Below are 19242 nucleotides of genomic sequence, written 5' to 3'. Positions count from 1 at the left end.
GTCGTCATCCCCCCCCCCCCCCCCCCGCCAGCTCCGGCCTCGTTATTTCTCTTCGGGGACGTGTCACGAGTTGTGGGGTCTCAGCTGAGGGATTTGGGGGGGGGCGTGTGGAGGGAGGGGGGGGGCGGGATCGAGGCGTCCAAGCTCCGCCCCCCACCCCCACACCCCCTTCACCGGGGCGATTTGATTCGATGAGATCCGGGAGCTGGTGACACCCCGAAACTGTCACCGGGACCCCGAAGCTGCCACCGGGACCCCCAGGACACTTCAGGTAACCCCCCCGGGGTCCCCCCTGTCCCCTCCCAGTGTCATGTGTGTCGTCCCCCCCATTTCTCCTGGGGTCCCCTGTGTCCCCCCAATGTCCCCTCATGTCCCCTCATCCCTTCTGGGGACCCCTGTGTCCCCCCAATGTCCCCTCACCGTTCTTGGGGGTCCCTTGTGTCCCCCCTTGTCCCTTCCGGGGTCCCCTCTGTCCCCCCAATGTCCCCCCATGTCCCCTCATCCCTTCTGGGGACCCCTGTGTCCCCCCAGTGTCCCCCCAATGTCCCCTCATCGTTCTTGGGGGTCCCTTGTGTCCCCCCTTGTCCCTTCCGGGGTCCCCTCTGTCCCCCCAATGTCCCCCCATGTCCCCTCATCCCTTCTGGGGACCCCTGTGTCCCCCCAGTGTCCCCCCAATGTCCCCTCATCGTTCTTGGGGGTCCCTTGTGTCCCCCCTTGTCCCTTCCGGGGTCCCCTGTGTCCCCCCAATGTCCCCCCATGTCCCCTCATCCCTTCTGGGGACCCCTGTGTCCCCCCAGTGTCCCCCCATGTCCCCGCATCCCTTCTGGGGACCTCTGTGTCCCCCCAATGTCCCCTCATCGTTCTTGGGGTCCCCTGTGTCCCCCCCCTGTCCCTTCTGCTGTTCCATGTGTCCCCCCCCATGTCCCCTTGTCCCTTCTGGAGTCTCCTCTGTCCCCCAATGTCCCCCCATCCCTTCTGGGGTCCCCCCCCATTCCTTCCACGTGCCACCCCCAGTGACATCCCTTGTGTCCCTGTCCCCCCCCCCAGGTCCCTGCCCATGGCCGAGGGCTGCTCCCACGCCGCCCCCCCTCGTCCCCTCCCCGGGGAGGTGACAGCCACCCCCGGGGATGTCACCGTGAGCCCTGAACCTCCGTGGGGACAAGCCGGAGGTGTCCCCAAGGGACAGAGGGACACCGATGTCCCCAGGGACACCGTCACCGTCACCCCCTGGGCTGGTGGCATCACCATCACCATCACCGCCGCCCCGGCCGACGAGGACACCGGGGACATCGGGGACGTCAGGGACATCGGGGACAAGGACGTCTCGGTCACGAGCGACGCGGGGCGCGGGGACGTCCCCATCCTGCGTGACGAGGACGTTGGGGACAGGGATGTCACAACCCCGGAGGATGTTGGGGACGGGGACGGAGCAACCCCTGGGGAGGAAGAGGAGGGTGACAAGGATGTCACCGCTCCAAGGGACGTTGGGGACATCGTGACACCGAGGGAGGATGGAGAGCGGGGTGGGCCAGGCCTGGACAAGGACACTGGGGACAAGGATGTCACCACCCCGAGGGACGTTGGGGACAGGGATGTCCCAGCCCCTGGGGACAAGGATGTCACCACCCCGAGGGACGTTGGGGACAGGGATGTCCCAGTCCCTGGGGACAAGGATGTCACCACCCCGAGGGACGTTGGGGACAGGGATGTCCCAGCCCCTGGGGACAAGGATGTCACCACCCCGAGGGACGTTGGGGACAGGGATGTCCCAGCCCCTGGGGACAAGGGTGTCACCACCCCGAGGGACGCTGGGGACAGGGATGTCCCAGTCCCTGGGGACAAGGATGTCACCACCCCGAGGGACGCTGGGGACAGGGATGTCCCAGCCCCTGGGGACAAGGGTGTCACCACCCCGAGGGACGTTGGGGACAGGGATGTCCCAGCTCCTGGGGACAAGGGTGTCACCACCCCGAGAGACGTTGGGGACAGGGATGTCCCAGCTCCTGGGGACAAGGATGTCACCACCCCGAGGGACGCTGGGGACAGGGATGTCCCAGCCCCTGGGGACAAGGGTGTCACCACCCCGAGGGACGTTGGGGACAGGGATGTCCCAGCCCCTGGGGACAAGAACGTTGGGGACAGAGATGTCACCAGCCCAAGGGACACTGGGGACAAGGATGTTGGGGACAAGGGTGTCACCACCCCGAGGGACACTGGGGACAAGGATGTCACCGCCCTAAAGGACCTTGGGGACAGGAATGTCCCAGCTCCTGGGGACAAGAACGTTGGGGACAGAGATGTCACCAGCCCAAGGGACACTGGGGACAGGGATGTCCCAGTTCCTGGGGACGAGGACGTTGGGGACAAGGATGTCCTGGCTCTGAAGGACGTTGGGGACAGCGATGGCTCAGTCCCAGGGGACATCGGGGACAAGGGTTTTGGGGACACGTGGGTCATAGCCCTGAGGGACGATGGGGACAGGGATGTCACCACCCCAAGGGACAGTGGGGACAAAGATGTCACCACCCCGAGGGACGTTGGGGACAGGGATGTCCCAGCCCCTGGGGACAAGGGTGTCACCACCCCGAGGGACATTGGGGACTGGGATGTCCCAGCCCCTGGGGACAAGGGTGTCACCACCCCGAGGGACGTTGGGGACAGGGATGTCCCAGTCCCTGGGGACAAGGGTGTCACCACCCCGAGGGACGTTGGGGACAGGGATGTCCCAGCCCCTGGGGACAAGGGTGTCACCACCCCGAGGGACATTGGGGACAGGGATGTCCCAGCCCCTGGGGACAAGGGTGTCACCACCCCGAGGGACATTGGGGACAGGGATGTCCCAGTCCCTGGGGACAAGGGTGTCACCACCCCGAGGGACGTTGGGGACAGGGATGTCCCAGCCCCTGGGGACAAGGGTGTCACCACCCCGAGGGACGTTGGGGACAGCGATGGCCCGGTCCCAGGGGACGTCGGGGTCGAGGGTTTTGGGGACACGCAGGTCACAGCCCTGAGGGACCTTGAGGACGTTGGGGACAGGGATGTCACCAGCCCGAGGGACATCCGGGACATCCCGGTCTCTGGGGACAAGGACATTGGGGACGGGAGTGTCCCAGCTCCTGGGGACAAGGGTGTCACCCCCGTCAAGGACACTGGGGACGGGGGTGTCACGGTCGCTGGGGCTGTTGGGGACATCCCGGTTGCTGGGGACAACGACCTTGGGGACACTGGGGACGTCACAGCCCCAAGGGACGTTGGGGACAAGGACGGGGACGTCACAGCCCTGGGGGACGTTGGGGACATTGGGGCCACCTGCGCCGCCGGTGGCATCACCATCACGGTGACGGCTCCCCCCGTGGAGGACGAGGGCGGCGCCAGCGATGATGTCACCGCTGATGTCACGGGGGAGGGCGGTGACGTCACAGCCGCCTCCCCTGGCGATGGCCCTGGGGACAGTCCTGGGGGTGACACCATCGGGGGTGGCATCAGCGGTGACGTCATTGAGGGTGACATTCGGGGTGACATCAGTGGTGACGTCACTGGAGGTGACATCATTGGGTGTGACATTGGGGGTGACGTCACCGGGGGTGACATCGTTGGTGACATCGTTGGGGGTGACACTGGGGGTGACATCACTGGAGGTGACATCACCAGGGGTGACGTCGTTGGTGACGTCACTGGAGGTGACATCATTGGTGACATCAGGGGTGACATCGTTGGTGACATCATTGGGTGTGACACTGGGGGTGACGTCACCGGGGGTGACATCATTGGTGACATCGTTGGTGACATCACGGGGGGTGACACCGTGTCCTCCCTCCCTGCTGACGTCACCCCCCGCCGTGACGTCACGTCCCTTCCGCTGGAGGGACCCCCCCCGGGTGACGTCATCACCGGGGACCGCCTCCCCGGTGACGTCACGCCCCCACGTGACCTCACCGGTGACGTCGCCGCCGCTCCCCCCTCGCCGCCAGTCAAACCCGCCGGACGTGACGTCATCGAGGGGAGGGGCTTCGCCGGGGACGTCGCGCCCGAGGGTGACGTCACTTCCCGCCGGCCGCCGCCCCCCGCCGGCCGTGACGTCATCGTCGCACGCCGCTCGCGCCTCGGGGATGACGTCACCGCCTCCCCCCCGCTGGGAGCCCGCCCTGGCGGTGACGTCACGGGTGACCTCAGCCCTGGGGCCGAGCAACTGCCTCGTCAAGCCCCGCCCCGCGATGACGTTACTGATGACATCAGCGCTGAGGGCATGGCCTCAGGTGAGAGGGGGGTGGAGCTAAGAATTGGGGGCGGGGTCTGGAGTGAGTGGGTGGGGCCATAGGGGCTGAGGTGGGGGGCGTGGACATGACAAAGTGGGTGGAGCCAGAGGGGCGGGGTGGCCCAGGGTGAGGGTGTGGCCTGTTGGGGGCGTGGCCACGATGAAGTAGGTGGACCCAGAGGAGTTAGGGCGTGGCATGTGGTGGGCGTGGCCATGAAGTGGGTGGGGCCAGAGGGGTGAGGGCGTGGCATGTGGTGGGCGTGGCGATGATAAAGTGGGTAGAGTCAGAGGGGTGAGGGCGTGGCATGTGGTGAGCGTGGCCATGACAGAGTGGGTGGGGCAGAGTATGGGGCGTGGCCTGTGCGATGTGGGGGCGTGGTCACGGCGAAGTGGGTGGAGCCAGGGGGCAGGGACTGGGGTGTGGGATGTGGGGGCGTTTCCATGACAAAGTGGGTGGAGCCAGAGGGTGGGGGCGTGGCCACGGTGATGTGGGTGGAGCCAGAGGTGTGAGGGCGTGGCCTGTGGTGGGCGTGGCCATGATGAAGTGGGTGGGGCAGAGAATGGGGTGTGGCCTGTGCGAGGTGGGGGCGTGGCCAGGGCAAAGTGGGTGGAGCCAGAGGACAGAGGCGTGGTCACTGCGAAGTGGGTGGAGCCAGAGGGGCGGGGGGGTGACCCAGGGTGGGGGCGTGTCCTTTGGGGGCGTGGCCACGGTGAAGTGGGTGGAGCCACGACCTTGTGCCCGTCCTGGGGTTGGTTTAAGGGGGCTGGGGGAGGGGGCTAGAGCCAGCGTGGGGGCGTGGCCTGGTTCTGACCCCGCCCCTTTCCCCCCCCCAAGACGCCCCCCAGCCCCAGACGCCCCCCCCCGGCTGCCCCCTCGTCTTCCTCGCCCTCGTCTGCCTCCTCCTCGCCCTCCTCCTCCTCGCCGGCGTCTTCGCGGTACGAGGGGTCCGGGGGGGTCCCCAAATCCCTGGGGGGGGTCACGGACCCCTGGGGGGGTCGCAGGGGGTCCCCAAATCCCTGGGGGGGGTCACGGACCCCTGGGGGGGTCGCAGGGGGGTCCCCAAACCCCTGGGGGGGGTCACGGACCCCTGGGGGGGTCGCAGGGGGTCCCCAAATCCCTGGGGGGGGTCACGGACCTCTTGGGGGGTCGCAGGGGGGTCCCCAAACCCCTGGGGGGGGGGACATGGACCCCTGGGGGGGTCGCAGGGGGTCCCCAAATCCCTGGGGGGGGTCACGGACCTCTTGGGGGGTCGCAGGGGGGTCCCCAAACCCCTGGGGGGGGGGACATGGACCCCTGGGGGGGTCGCAGGGGGGTCCCCAAACCCCTGGGGGGGGTCACGGACCTCTTGGGGGGTCGCAGGGGGGTCCCCAAACCCCTGGGGGGGGGACATGGACCCCTGGGGGGGTCGCAGGGGGGTCTCAAACCCCTGGGGGGGGTCACGGACCTCTGGGGGGGTCACAGGGGGGTCCCCAAACCTTTGGGGGATCCAGAGGGGGGGTCCCAATCCCATGGGGGGGGTCACCGATCCCTCCGTCCCCTGGGGGGGGTTACAAAGGGGTCCCCAGATGCTCGAATCCCCTGGGGGGGGGGTCACAGACCTCTGGGGGGGGTCACAGGGACACGGGGGTCCCCCGGGGGTCCCCCCTGACCCCCCCTAATCCCCCCCCCCCCCCCCCCCAGGCCGTCCATTACGTCAAAGTCTTCATCATCAGCTCGGCCACCTTCTCGGTGCCGGTGGGCGAATCCTTCCCATGAGCCTTTGCGGCGGGACAAGATGGCGGCTGGGAGTGGAGGTGTCACCCCCCCCGTCCCCAAATACAAAAAAAAAAAAACAAAAAAAGCAACAAAAAAAAGCAATAAACCCCCTTTTTTTGTGCCCCCCCCCCCGTGTCCCCTGGCAGCGGCGCCGTCACGGCCGGTGGCCACCGGCGAGCCCGGGCTTGTCCCCAGGGTGGGGACAGTGGCCCCGGACAAAGGGCCATTGTCCCCAAGGTGCCACCGTGGGGGGGTGAGGGGGGGGCACTGTGGGGACAGGGGGAGGGGTTGGGGACAGTGAGAGGGGGGTTGGGGACATCGGGGGGTTGGGGACACTGGGGACACTGGGCAGGGGTTGGGGACATCAGGGGGTTGGGGACATCAGGGACAGTGGGGACACCAGAGAGGGTTTGGGGACACTGGGGATATTGGGGACACTTGGGGACACTGGGGAGGGGTTGGGGACATCAGGGACACTGGGGACACCAGAGAGGGTTTGGGGACACTGGGGAGGGGTTGGGGACATCGGGGGGTTGGGGACATCAGGGGGTTGGGGACATCGGGGACAGTGGGGACACCAGAGAGGGTTTGGAGACACTGGGGATATTGGGGACACTTGGGGACAGTGGGGAGTGGTTGGGGACATCGGGGTTGGGGACACTGGGGATATTGGGGACAATTGTGGACACTGGGGACACCAGAGAGGGTTTGGGGACACTGGGGATATTGGGGACACTTGGGGACAGTGGGGAGTGGTTGGGGACATCGGGGTTGGGGACACTGGGGATATTGGGGACAATTGTGGACACTGGGGACACCAGAGAGGGTTTGGGGACACTGGGGATATTGGGGACACTGGGGACACTGGGGAGGGGTTGGGAACATCAGGGGGTTGGGGACCTCAGGGGGTTGGGGACGTCAGGAGTTGGGAACACTGGGGACACCAGAGAGGGTTTGGGGACACTGGGGTATTGGGGACACTTGGGGACACTGGGGAGGGGTTGGGGACATCAGGGGGTTGAGGACACTTGGGGACAATGAGTTTGGGGACATTTGGGACACTGGGGAGGGGTTGGGGACATTGGGGTTGGGGACACTGGGGATATTGGGGACACTTGGGGACACTGGGGACACCAGAGACGGTTTGGGGACAATGGGGATATTGGGGACACTTGGGGACAGTGGGGAGGGGTTGGGGACATTGGGATTGGGGACATGGGGGAGTTTGGAGACACTGGGGACACCAGAGAGGGTTTGGGGACACTGGGGATATTGGGGACATTTGGGGACATCGCGGGGAATTTGGGGACACCGGGGAGCGTTTGGGGACATCGGGGTGTTGGGGACACCGAGGAGGCACTGGGAGGACTGGGAGACACTGGGGACGTTGGGGACACTTGGGGACGTGGGGACCGGCCGTTGTCACCCATCCCAGGGAGGGCGCGGGGACACTCGTGTCCCATGTCCCCACCTCGGGGCGCGGCCGCCTGCCGTGTCCCCACCCAGGGGACGTCCCTGTCCCCGCGGCTATAAGTGGGGACACCCGGGGGGGGGAAGGGGGTGTCAGGCAGCGCCATGGGGGTGACAGGGACACTCGTGGTGGCCCTGGGGACACTGCTGCTGGCGGGGGGTGAGGAGACACGGGGGGACATCGGGGGGGACACGAGGGGACAGGGGGGGACACGGGGGACATTGGGGGGACATGGGGACATTGGGGACGCTGGGGACGGGGGGGACATGAGGGGACACGAGGGGACACTGGGGACAGGGGGGACACGGGGGGACACGGGGGGTCACTGGGGGACATTGGGGGGACAGGGGGGAAATTGGGGACACTGGGGACAGGGGGGGACACTGGGGACAGGGGGGGACATGGGGGGAGAGGGGGGACATGGGGGGACAGGGGGGACATGGGGGACATGGGGGGGACAGGGGGGACGTTGGGGACATGGGGGACATGGGGGACACGAGGGGACAGCGAGGGGACACAGGGACAGGGTGGGGGACAACTGGAGACGTGACATGGAGGGACACAAAGGGACAAGAGGAGGCCACAAGGCCACCAGGGCAGGGGGTCCGTGGGGCCAGGGGACCCGTCCCTGCCCGTGTCACCTCCCGGTGTCACCTCCCGGTGTCACCTCCCCGTGTCACCTCCCCCAGGACCCGCCGAGCCCATCCCTGTCCCCGAGCAGCCTTGGGGACAAGCAGTGGCCTCGCTGCTCCGGGTCCTTCACCTCCTCCCCGACGGCCCCTTGGGGACAACGGTGTCCCCAAGGCCACCCCCGGACTTGGGGACATCGGGGTCACCCCCTGGATTGGAGATGCCACCGCGAGGACCCGAGAAATGTCCCCGAGGAGCAGGGACGTGGCTTCGGGGTGCGGGGACACGGGAGAGGGGACCTGAGGGGTGTCCCCAAGGATTGGGGACACGTCCCCAAGGACCGCCGGGATGTCCCCAAGGACCAGTGGGATGTCCCCAAGGATTGGGGACGCGTCCCCAAGGACCAGGGTGGTGGCCTCAGGGACAAGTTCAACGTCCCCAAGGACCGCCGGGATGTCCCCAAGGACCGGGGGGATGTCCCCAAGGACTGGGGACGCGTCCCCATGAGGTTGTGACACGTCCCCAAGGACCTGGGCCACGTCCCCAAGGATTGTCCCAACGTCCCCTGGGCCAGGGGACGCGTCCCCAGGGACGTCCCCTGCCCCGGGGGTGGCTGGGGACCTCGGGCGAGAGCCCCAGCTCCGACCTTGGGGACGTTGGGGACATCGGGAGCCAGGACGGGTCCAGGGACATCGGGGACAGCGAGATCCGCGGTACGGGGACGTGGGGGGTGACAAGGGACTTTGGGGACACGGGGGGGGACACCCGGGGCTCTGTCACCTCACTCTGTCCCCTCGCCAGGTTGGGGACACTCGGAGGAACCGTGGGAGGTGCCGTAGCGCCGGGGGACGTCCTGTCGCCGTGTCGCTGTCACCGTGTCCCCATCCCAGTGTCCCCAACATGTCCCCGTGTCCCCAACCTGTCCCCGAGTCCCCAACCTGTCCCTGTGTCACCATCCCAGTGTCCCCATCTCCCCTTCCCAGTGTCCCCCTCCTGTCCCCATGTCCCCCTCCTGGTCCCCTGTCCCCAACCTGTCCCCGTGTCCCCTTCCCAGTGTCCCCCTGTCCCCCTCCTGTTCCCCTGTCCCCAACCTGTCCCCGTGTCCCCATCCCAGTGTCCCCCTGTCCCCCTCCTGTTCCCCTGTCCCCAACCTGTCCCCGTGTCCCCTTCCCAGTGTCCCCATCCTGTCCCCGTGTCCCCCTCTGATCCCCGTGTCCCCCTCCAGTACCTGTGTCCCCTTCCCAGTGTCCCCAACCTGTCCCAGTGTCCCCATCCTGTCCCCATGTCCCCCCCGTGTCCCCATCCTGTCCTGATTGTCCCCCTCCTCTCCCCATGTCCCCCCCGTCGCCGTGTCCCCATCCCAGTGTCCCCCTGTCCCCCTCCTGTCCCCCTGTCCCCATCCTGTCCCCGTGTCCCCCTCCTGTCCCCATCCTGTCCTGATTGTCCCCGTGTCCCCATCCCAGTGTCCCCATTAAAGGTGGAAGCAGCATTGTCCCCGTCCCCGTCCCCGTCCCTCGTCTGACCTCGGGGCCCCTCAGGGGCGGGGAGGGGGACACGGGGACACGGGGACAGCCCGGGTGTCCCCTCACAGGGGTCCCGCCCTCCCGTGGTGACACCAAGAGTGGGGACACGTGAGCCTTTAATTGGGGACATCCAGGGGACATCTGTGGGGCCGGGACGCCGGTGGCTCCTCTTGGGGACACCCAGGGGACATCTGTGGGGCCGAGACGCCGGTGGCTCCTCTTGGGGACACCCAGGGGACATCTGTGGGGCCGAGACGCTGGTGGCTCCTCTTGGGGACACCGAGGGGACATCTGTGGGGCCGAGACGCCGGTGGCTCCTCTTGGGGACACCCAGGGGACATCTGTGGGGCCGGGACGCCGGTGGCTCCTCTTGGGGACACCCAGGGGACATCTATGGGGCCGGGACGCCGGTGGCTCCTCTTGGGGACACCCAGGGGACATCTATGGGGCCGGGACGCCGGTGGCTCCTCTTGGGGACACCCAGGGGACATCTGTGGGGCCGGGACGCCGGTGTCTCTTCTCGGGGACACCCAGGGGACATCTATGGGGCCAGGATGCCGGTGGCTCCTCTTGGGGACACCGAGGGGACATCTGTGGGGCCGAGACGCCGGTGGCTCCTCTTGGGGACACCCAGGGGACATCTATGGGGCCAGGACGCCGGTGGCTCTTCTTGGGGACACCCAGGGGACATCTGTGGGGCTGAGGTGATGGTGGCTCCTCTCGGGGACACCCAGGGGACATCCATGGGGCCGAGGTGATGGTGGCTCCGTGGGGCCGGTGTCCCCCCCCCGGTGTGGGTCAGCGTCTGCGCGGCGTCCCCGCTGTCCCCCGCGGTGGCTTGTCCTTGTCCCCGTCCCCGTCCCCGTCCCACTGGGGCAGGGGGGGCCACGGGGCCACCGGGATCTCGGGGGCCGGGGGGGCGGGGTCGTCGGGCCGGGGGGGGCGGCGGGGCTCGGCGGGGGGCGGGGCCGGGGGGGCGGGGCCTGGGGGGCGGCGACCGGCCATGCTGGGGGGGAGGGGGGAGAGGGGTCAGGGGGGGACGCGCTGACCCCCCCCCCATTTCCCCAGTGCCTCCCAGTGTCTCCCAGTTCCCCCCAGTGTCTCCCTCCCAGTTCCTCCCAGTGCCTCCCAGTGTCTCCCTCCCAGTTCCTCCCAGTTCCTCCCAGTTCCCCCCAGTGCCCCCCCAGTTCCCCCCAGATAAGGGCACCCAGGACTCCAGAGCCCACCCAGCCCTCCCAGTGCCTCCCAGTGCCTCCCAGTTTCCCCCAGTTCCCCCCAGATAAGGGCACCCAGGACTCCAGAGCCCACCCCGCCTTCCCAGTTCCTCCCAGTGTCTCCCAGTTCCCCCCAAATAAGGAGACCCAGGACTCCAGAGCCCACCCAGCCCTCCCAGTGCCTCCCAGTGTCTCCCAGTTCCCCCCAGTGGCCCCCCAGTTCCCCCCAGATAAGGGCACCCAGGACTCCAGAGCCCACCCCTCCCTCCCAGTGCCTCCCAGTGCCTCCCAGTTTCCCCCAGTCCCCCCCAGATAAGGGCCCCCGGGTGTCCAGGGCCAGTCCCTGCCCCCCAACACCCCCCAGTGACCCCAGTGACCCCCAGCCATTGGGGGGGGGCCCTACCTGTCAGCGATGGGAGCCGACTCCAGTGCAGCACTGGGAGCACTGGGAGCACTGGGAGCACTGGGAGCACTGGGAGCACTGGGAGGGGCCCCCCGGCTTTTACCGACACCGCGGGCGGGGCGGGGTGGGGGAGGGGAGCCCGCAGGGACCGGCTGACCCGGACGGTCGGGGGGGACGCGGCAGCTGCCCGTGACTCAGGGCTCCCATCATGCTCTGCGGCACCGGCCACCGGGCCCACAGACCCATAGCTCGGACCCATAGACCCGACCCATAGCCCTGACCCATAGCCCTGACCCCCATAGACCCGACCCATAACCCTGACCCCCATAGACCCGACCCATAGACCTGACCCATAGACCTGACCCATAGCCCTGACCCCCATAGACCCGACCCATAGCCCGGACCCATAGACCCGACCCATAGCCCTGACCCATAGCCCTGACCCCCATAGACCCGACCCATAGCCCGGACCCATAGACCTGACCCATAGCCCTGACCCATAGCCCTGACCCCCATAGACCCGACCCATAGCCCGGACCCATAGACCCAACCCATAGTGCTGACCCATAGCCCTGACCCATAGCCCTGACCCATAGACCCGACCCATAGACCCGACCCATAGTGCTGACCCATAGCCCTGACCCATAGACCCGACCCATAGACCCGACCCATAGTGCTGACCCATAGCCCTGACCCATAGACTGGGGTGGGTGGGGATTTTTGGACCCCGCCTGGGTGTGGCCGCCCCCGGGGGGGGGGACATGGACACACCCCGAGACTGGAGCTGCCCCCCCCCGCCAAGGGGGACGGGGCTGTTCCCAGGGCCCCTCCTGGGGGTAAACTGGTCTGTATGGGGCCAGACTGGTCTCTTCGGGGCTTGTACTGGTCCATTTGGGACTCATACTGGTCCATATGAGGCCATACTGGTCCCCTTGGGGCTCATACTGGTCTCTCTGGGACTCATACTGGTCCCTTTGGGGCCATACTGGTCTCTTTGGGGCTCGTACTGGTCCATGTGGGGCCATACTGGTCTCTCTGGGGCTCGTACTGGTCCCTTTGGGGCCATACTGGTCTCTTTGGGACTCATACTGGTCCCCTTGGGGCTCATACTGGTCTCTCTGGGGCTCATACTGGTCCATGTGGGGCTCATACTGGTCTCTTTGGGGCTCGTACTGGTCCATATGGGGCGCATACTGGTCTCTCTGGGGCTCGTACTGGTCCCTTTGGGGCCATACTGGTCCCTTTGGGGCTCATACTGGTCTCTTTGGGGCTTGTACTGGTCCATGTGGGGCGCATACTGGTCTCTCTGGGGCTCGTACTGGTCCATGTGGGGCTCATACTGGTCTCTCTGGGGCTCGTACTGGTCCATGTGGGGCTCATACTGGTCTCTTTGGGACTCATACTGGTCCCCTTGGGGCTCATACTGGTCTCTCTGGGACTCATACTGGTCCATGTGGGGCTCATACTGGTCTCTCTGGGGCTCATACTGGTCCCTTTGGGGCTCATACTGGTCTCTTTGGGGCTCGTACTGGTCCATGTGAGGCGCATACTGGTCTCTCTGGGGCTCATACTGGTCCCTTTGGGGCTCATACTGGTCTCTTTGGGGCTCGTACTGGTCCATGTGAGGCGCATACTGGTCTCTCTGGGGCTCGTACTGGTCCCTTTGGGGCCATACTGGTCTCTTTGGGACTCATACTGGTCCCCTTGGGACTCATACTGGTCCATGTGGGGCTCATACTGGTCTCTCTGGGGCTCATACTGGTCCCTTTGGGGCCATACTGGTCTCTTTGGGACTCATACTGGTCCATGTGGGGCTCATACTGGTCTCTCTGGGGCTCATACTGGTCCCTTTGGGACTCATACTGGTCCCTTTGGGGCCTTACTGGTCCATGTGGGGCTCATACTGGTCTCTCTGGGGCTCATACTGGTCCCTGATGTTCCCAACCCCACCCCACAGATGTCCCCAGTGTCCCCACCCCGTCCCAGTTGTCCCCATCCGCCAGGTGTGGGCAGGGACCAGCCCCACCAGTTCAACCAGTGCCGGGCCGCGCGCGCGGGCGTGGGCGGGGCCACGTGTGGGGCCGGGAAACGAGGCCGGTGCCGGGATCCAATCGCTTTATTGGGGACACGGGATCCAGGGGGGGTGGACCCCCCGGATCCTCCCCGGCCCCGCCCAAAGACCTCCGGACCCGCCCCTATTTGTCACACCCTCCGCAGGCGGACGGCGATTGGCCGGCTGCGCTGTCGGGCCCCGCCCTGGAGCCGGATCCCGGGGCGGATCCCGGGGCGGATCCCGGGGAGGGGCCCCGGCGCACCGGGATGTGACCCCCGATCCGGGCGGGGTCCCGCAGCCCCGGGATGAAGGGGAGCCCCGGGTTCTTGTACCCGGGGCGCTGGGCCCCCCCCTGGGGGAACGACCCCCCGGAGGACCCCGATCCGCCCCCCTGGGACCCCGATCCGCCCCCCTGGGACCCCGATCCGCCGTAGGATCCCGATCCGCCCCCGTAGGATCCCGATCCGCCCCCCTGGGATCCCGGTTTTCCGTAGGACCCCGATCCGCCCCCGTAGGATCCCAATCTGCCCCCCTGGGACCCCGATCCGCCCCCGTAGGATCCTGGTCCCCCCCCATAGGACCCCGATCCGCCCCCTTGGGATCCCGCCCCGCCCCCGTAAGATCCCGATCCGCCATAAGATCCCGATCCGCCCCCGTAGGATCCCGGTTTTCCGTAAGACCCCGATCCGCCCCCGTAAGACCCCGATCCGCCCCCCTGGGACCCCGATCCGCCCCCGTAGGATCCTGGTCCCCCCCCATAGGACCCCGATCCGCCCCCCTGGGATCCCGATCCACCATAAGACCCCGATCCGCCCCCGTAAGATCCCGATCCGCCTCCGTACGATCCCGGTTTTCCATAGGACCCCGATCCGCCCCCATAAGACCCCGATCCGCCCCCCTGGGATCCCAATCCGCCCCCGTAGGATCCTGGTCCCCCCCCATAGGACCCCGATCCGCCCCCCTGGGACCCCGCCCCGCCCCCGTAGGATCCCGGTTCCCCGTAGGATCCCGCCCCGCCCCCGTAGGACTCAGGGAGCCCGTAGGATCCCGAGCTGGCCCCCCCGGAGGAGCCCGATCCCCCGGAGGATCCGCCCTGGGATCCGGGTCTGCCCGATCCGGAGCCGCTCCCGCCGGGAGATCCGGGTCTGCCTGATCCCGAACTGGATCCTCCGTAGGATCCGGATCCGCCTCCGTAGGACCCAGAACCCCCTCCGTAGGATCCGGATCCTCCTCCTTGGGATCCGGGTCTCCCTGATCCCGATCCAGTCCCGGAGGATCCCAAACTGGATCCTCCTTGAGATGAGCCGGGTCTGCCCGATCCGGATCCGATCCCTCCTTGGGATCCGGGTCTGCCTGATCCGGATCCGATCCCTCCTTGGGATCCGGGTCTTCCCGCTCCGGCTCCACTTCCGTAGGATCCCGAACTAGATCCCCCGTAGGAGCTGGGTCTCCCCAATCCGTATCCAATCCCGTCAGGCCGCAGTCCGTAGGATCCCGGCGGCCCACCGGATCCCGGCGACACAAAGGATCCCGAACCGTCCCCGTGGGATCCCGGTCTGCTCCCGTAGGATCCCGGGCTGCTCCCGGAGGATTCTGGTGACACGTAAGATCCCGACGAGCTTCCGCTGCCCTGGGATACCCCTGAGCCGCTGGAGGATCCCGATCCGCCCCCGTAGGATCCGGAATTGCCGTAAGATCCCGATCCGCCTCCGTAGGATCCCGGTTTTCCATAGGATCCCGATCCGCCCCCGTAGGATCCGGAATTGCCGTAAGATCCCGATCCGCCCCCGTAGGATCCCGGTTTTCCGTAGGATCCCGATCCGCCTCCGTAGGATCCGGAATTGCCGTAAGATCCCGATCCGCCTCCGTAGGATCCCGGTTTTCCGTAGGATCCCGATCCGCCCCCGTAGGATCCGGAATTGCCGTAAGATCCCGATCCGCCCCCGTAGGATCCCGGTTTTCCGGAGGACCCCGATCCGCCCCCGTAGGATCCGGAATTGCCGTAAGATCCCGATCCGCCTCCGTAGGATCCCGGTTTTCCGTAGGATCCCGATCCGCCTCCGTAGGATCCGGAATTGCCGTAAGATCCCGATCCGCCCCCGTAGGATCCCGGTTTTCCGTAGGATCCCGATCCGCCCCCGTAGGATCCGGAATTGCTGTAAGATCCCGATCCGCCCCCGTAGGATCCCGGTTTTCCGGAGGATCCCGATCCGCCCCCGTAGGATCCGGAATTGCCGTAAGATCCCGATCCGCCCCCGTAGGATCCCGGTTTTCCGTAGGATCCCGATCCGCCCCCGTAGGATCCGGAATTGCCGTAAGATCCCGATCCGCCCCCGTAGGATCCCGGTTTTCCGGAGGACCCCGCCCCGCCCCCGGAGGCTCCGGCGGCGTCCCCGCCCAGCTGGGGGCTGAGGAATCCGACGGGATCCTTGCAGGGATCCACCCCGGCCGTCAGCGGGACCAAGCGGGACCCGGAGTCGCAGCGACCGGAGGAGTCTGGGACAAAAAGGGGCGGGGTCAGCAGTGCCCAGTCCGGCCCAGTCTGTCCCAACCCATCCCAGTTCAATCCAGTCCATCCGAATCCATCCCAGTCCTTCCCAGTCCCTCCCAGTCCACCCCAGTCCATCCTAATCCATCTCAATCTATCCCAGTCCATCCCAGTCTATCCGTCCATCCCAGTCCCTCCCAATCTATCCCAGTCCGTCCCAGTACATCCCAGTCTATCCCAGTCTGTCCCAGTCCATCCCACTCCCTCCCAATCTATCCCAGTCCATCCCAGTCTGTCCCAGTCCACCCCAGTCCATCCCAGTCCATCCAGTCCATCCCAGTCCATCCCAGTCCATCCCAATCCATCCCAGTCCATCCTAATCCATCCCAGTCCATCCCAGTCCTTCCCAGTTCGTCCCAGTCCATCCCAATCCATCCCAGTCCATCCTAATCCATCCCAGTTCATCCCAGTTTGTCCCAGTCCATCCCAATCCATCCCAGTCCATCCCAGTCCATCCTAATCCATCCCAGTCCATCCCAGTTCGTCCCAGTCCATCCCAGTCCATCCCAGTTCATCCAAGTCCATCCCAGTCTGTCCCAGTCCATCCTAATCCATCCCAGTTCTATCCCAGTCCATGCCAGTCTCTCCCAGTCCATCCCAGTCCGTCCCAGTCCACCCCAGTTCATCCTAATCCACCCCAGTCCATCTCAGTCTGTCCCAGTCTATCCCAATCTACCCCAGTCCATCCCAGTACCCCCCCCCCTCCAAAACGATCCCATGTCTCTCCCAGTTCCCATCCCAGTCCCTCCCATTTAACCCCAGACCATCCCAGTCTCTCTCCCAGTCCACCAGTCTCTCTCCCAGTCCCTCCAGTTTCCATCCCAGTCCCCCCAGCCCCTTCCAGTTCCCCTCTCAGTCCTTGCGGTCCCCATCCCAGTCCCCCAGTCTCCATCCCAGTCTCCCCAGTGCCTTCCAGTCCCCTCCAGTTTCTCCCAGTCCATCCCAGTCCCCAGGGTGGGAAGGGGAACCCACTCTCCATCCCCACCTCCATCCCAGTCCCTCCCAGTATACCCCAGTCCCCACCCCAGCCCCCAGGGTGGGAAGGGGAACCCACTGTCCATCCCCACCTCCATCCCAGTCCCTCCCAGTATACCCCAGTCCCCACCCCAGCCCCCAGGGTGGGAAGGGGAACCCACTGTCCATCCCCACCTCCATCCCAGTCCCTCCCAGTATACCCCAGTCCCACCTGGGAGGCACAGGCAGAGCAGCAGGAGCCCGAGGGCCGATGGCAGCTGGGGCCCGGCCATGGCCGGGGACATCGGGGCCACTGGGGCTACTGGGAACACTGGGGACACTGGGAAGGGCCTTAAATAGTGTCCGCAGGGGGGTGGGGCAGGCCGGGGAGGGGCCGGGGGGCGGGGCCGGGCCCCACCCGCACTAAAACCTCTGAGTCACGGGATTGGCCCGCTTGGCCGGGGCCGCCCGGACGCCTGGGGGGGTCAGGGGTCACCCCTCAGGGGTCAGGGGTCATCTGGGGGGGTCAGGGGTCATCTGGGAGTTCAGGGGTCACTCCAGGGGGTCAGGGGTCACCTCTGAGGGGTCAGGGGTCATCTGGGAGGTCAGGGGTCACCCCAGGGGGGTCAGGGGTCACCCCTGAGGGGTCAGGGGTCATCTGGGGGTTCAGGGGTCACTCCAGGGGGTCAGGGGTCATGCCTGAGGAGTCAGGGGTCATCTGGGAGGTCAGGGGTCATCCCAGGGGGGGTCACGGGACATCTGGGGGGGTCAGAGGTCACCCCTGAGGGGTCAGGGGTGTTCAGGAGGGGTCAGGGGTCATCCCTGAGGGGTCAGGGGTCATCTGGGGGGTCAGGGGTCATCGGGGAGGTCAGGGGTCAGCCCAGAGGGGGTCACGGGTCACCCCTGAGGGGTCAGGGGTCACCTGGGGAGGTCAAGGGTCATCTGGGAAGGTCAGGGGTCACCCCAGAGGGGTCAGGGGTCATCTCCAGTGTCAGGGGTCAGACTTGAGGGGTCAGGGGTCACTCCAGGGGGGGTCAGGGTTCATCTGGGGGGGTCAGGGGTCACACTTGAGGGGTTAGCGGTCACCCCAGGGGGGTCAGGGGTCATCTGGAAGGGTCAGAGGTCACTGAGACGGCCAGGTGACCTTTAAAGGTGGGGTCAGGGGTCACCCCAGGGGGTAAAGGGTCATTTGGGGGGTCAGAGGTCACCCCAGGGGGGGCTCAGGGGTATATGGGAGGGTCAGGGGTCATCGAGACACCCAGGTGCCCTTTAAGGGTGGGGGTCAGGGGTCATCTGGGGATGTCAGAGGTCACCCCTGAGGGGTCAGGGGTCATCTGGGGGGTCAGGGGTCACCCCAGGGGGTCAGGGGTCATCTGGGGATGTCAGAGGTCACCCCTGAGGGGTCAGGGGTCATCTGGGGGGTCAGGGGTCACCCCAGGGGGTCAGGGGTCATCTGGGGATGTCAGAGGTCACCCCTGAGGGGTCAGGGTCATCTGGGAGGGTCTGGGGTCACCGAGACACCCAGGTGACCTTTAAGAGGGGGTCAGGGGTCACCTAGACACCCATGTGCCCTTAAAGGGAGGGGTCAGGGGTCATCTGGGAGGGTGTCAGAGTCAGAGGTCATCTGGGGGGTCAGGGGTCACCCAGGAGGGGTCAGGGGTCACCTCAGGGGGGTCAGGGGTCACCCAGACACCCCCATTCCCTTTATGGGTGGGGGTCAGGGCGTCACCCCAATCCCCAGGTTCCCCCCGCAAGGGGTCAGGGGTCAGGGGTCAGAGGTCAGCGCCGTCCCCTCCGCCCCGGGATCGGGGTCAGGGCGTCGCCCGCGCTGGGGGCGGGGTGGGTGCGGCCGCCGCTGGGCCCCGGGGCCGGGCGGGGCCCTGGACGCGGGGTCCCCCCCCCCGGAAGGCGCCGATTAACGGGGTGACGGCACCCGGCGGGGCCTGCCCCCCCCAGACGGCTCGGGGGGGACACGGGGGGGGTCTGGGGGGGACTGGGGGGAACTGGGGGGTCTGGGGGGGACTGGTGGGGGGGAACTGGGGGGGAACTGGGGGGAACTGGGGGATTGGGGGGGAACTGGGGGGTCTGGGGGGGACTGGGGAACTGGGGGGGTCTGGGGGGGACTGGGGGGTCTGGGGGGATTGGGGGGGGAACTGGGGGGGTCTGGGGGAACTGGGGGGGTCTGGGGGGACTGGGGGGAACTGGGGGGTGTCTGGGGGGGACGGGGGGGTCTGGGGGGGAACTGGGGGGAACTGGGGGGAACTGGGGGGATTGGGGGGGAACTGGGGGTCTGGGGGGACTGGGGGGTCTGGGGGGAACTGGGGGACTGGGGGGACTGGGGGGATTGGGGGGGAACTGGGGGGGTCTGGGTGCGGAACTGGGGGGGAACTGAGGGGGACTGGGGGGTCTGGGGGGTGGGGTCTGGGGGGAACTGG

At 67.1% G+C, this 19242-nt stretch overlaps 3 protein-coding genes across 3 annotated transcripts in view; 2 read left to right on the top strand and 1 right to left on the bottom strand.

Annotated features, from left to right (window-relative positions):
• LOC141972579 (uncharacterized) overlaps positions 1-19242 on the top strand; it is a 710276-nt gene that overhangs the window by 115654 nt on the left and 575380 nt on the right. The gene's annotated exons all lie outside the window — the stretch shown is intronic.
• Positions 1-19242, bottom strand: part of LOC141972595 (uncharacterized) — a 366186-nt gene that overhangs the window by 109680 nt on the left and 237264 nt on the right. The gene's annotated exons all lie outside the window — the stretch shown is intronic.
• Positions 116-6115, top strand: LOC141972547 (uncharacterized). The gene is made up of 4 exons (XM_074930440.1): positions 116-271; positions 1048-4256; positions 5091-5191; positions 5937-6115. Exons 2-4 carry the CDS (start codon positions 1058-1060, stop codon positions 6009-6011), a joined length of 3375 nt encoding a protein of 1124 aa, XP_074786541.1. The 5' UTR covers positions 116-271; positions 1048-1057; the 3' UTR covers positions 6012-6115.

This window comes from Athene noctua, chromosome 34 (genome assembly GCF_965140245.1).
Source record: "Athene noctua chromosome 34, bAthNoc1.hap1.1, whole genome shotgun sequence".
NCBI classification, from domain to species: Eukaryota; Metazoa; Chordata; class Aves; order Strigiformes; family Strigidae; genus Athene; species Athene noctua.
Note: the sequence above shows the minus strand (reverse complement) of the source record. Positions and strands in the feature narration are given on the sequence as shown.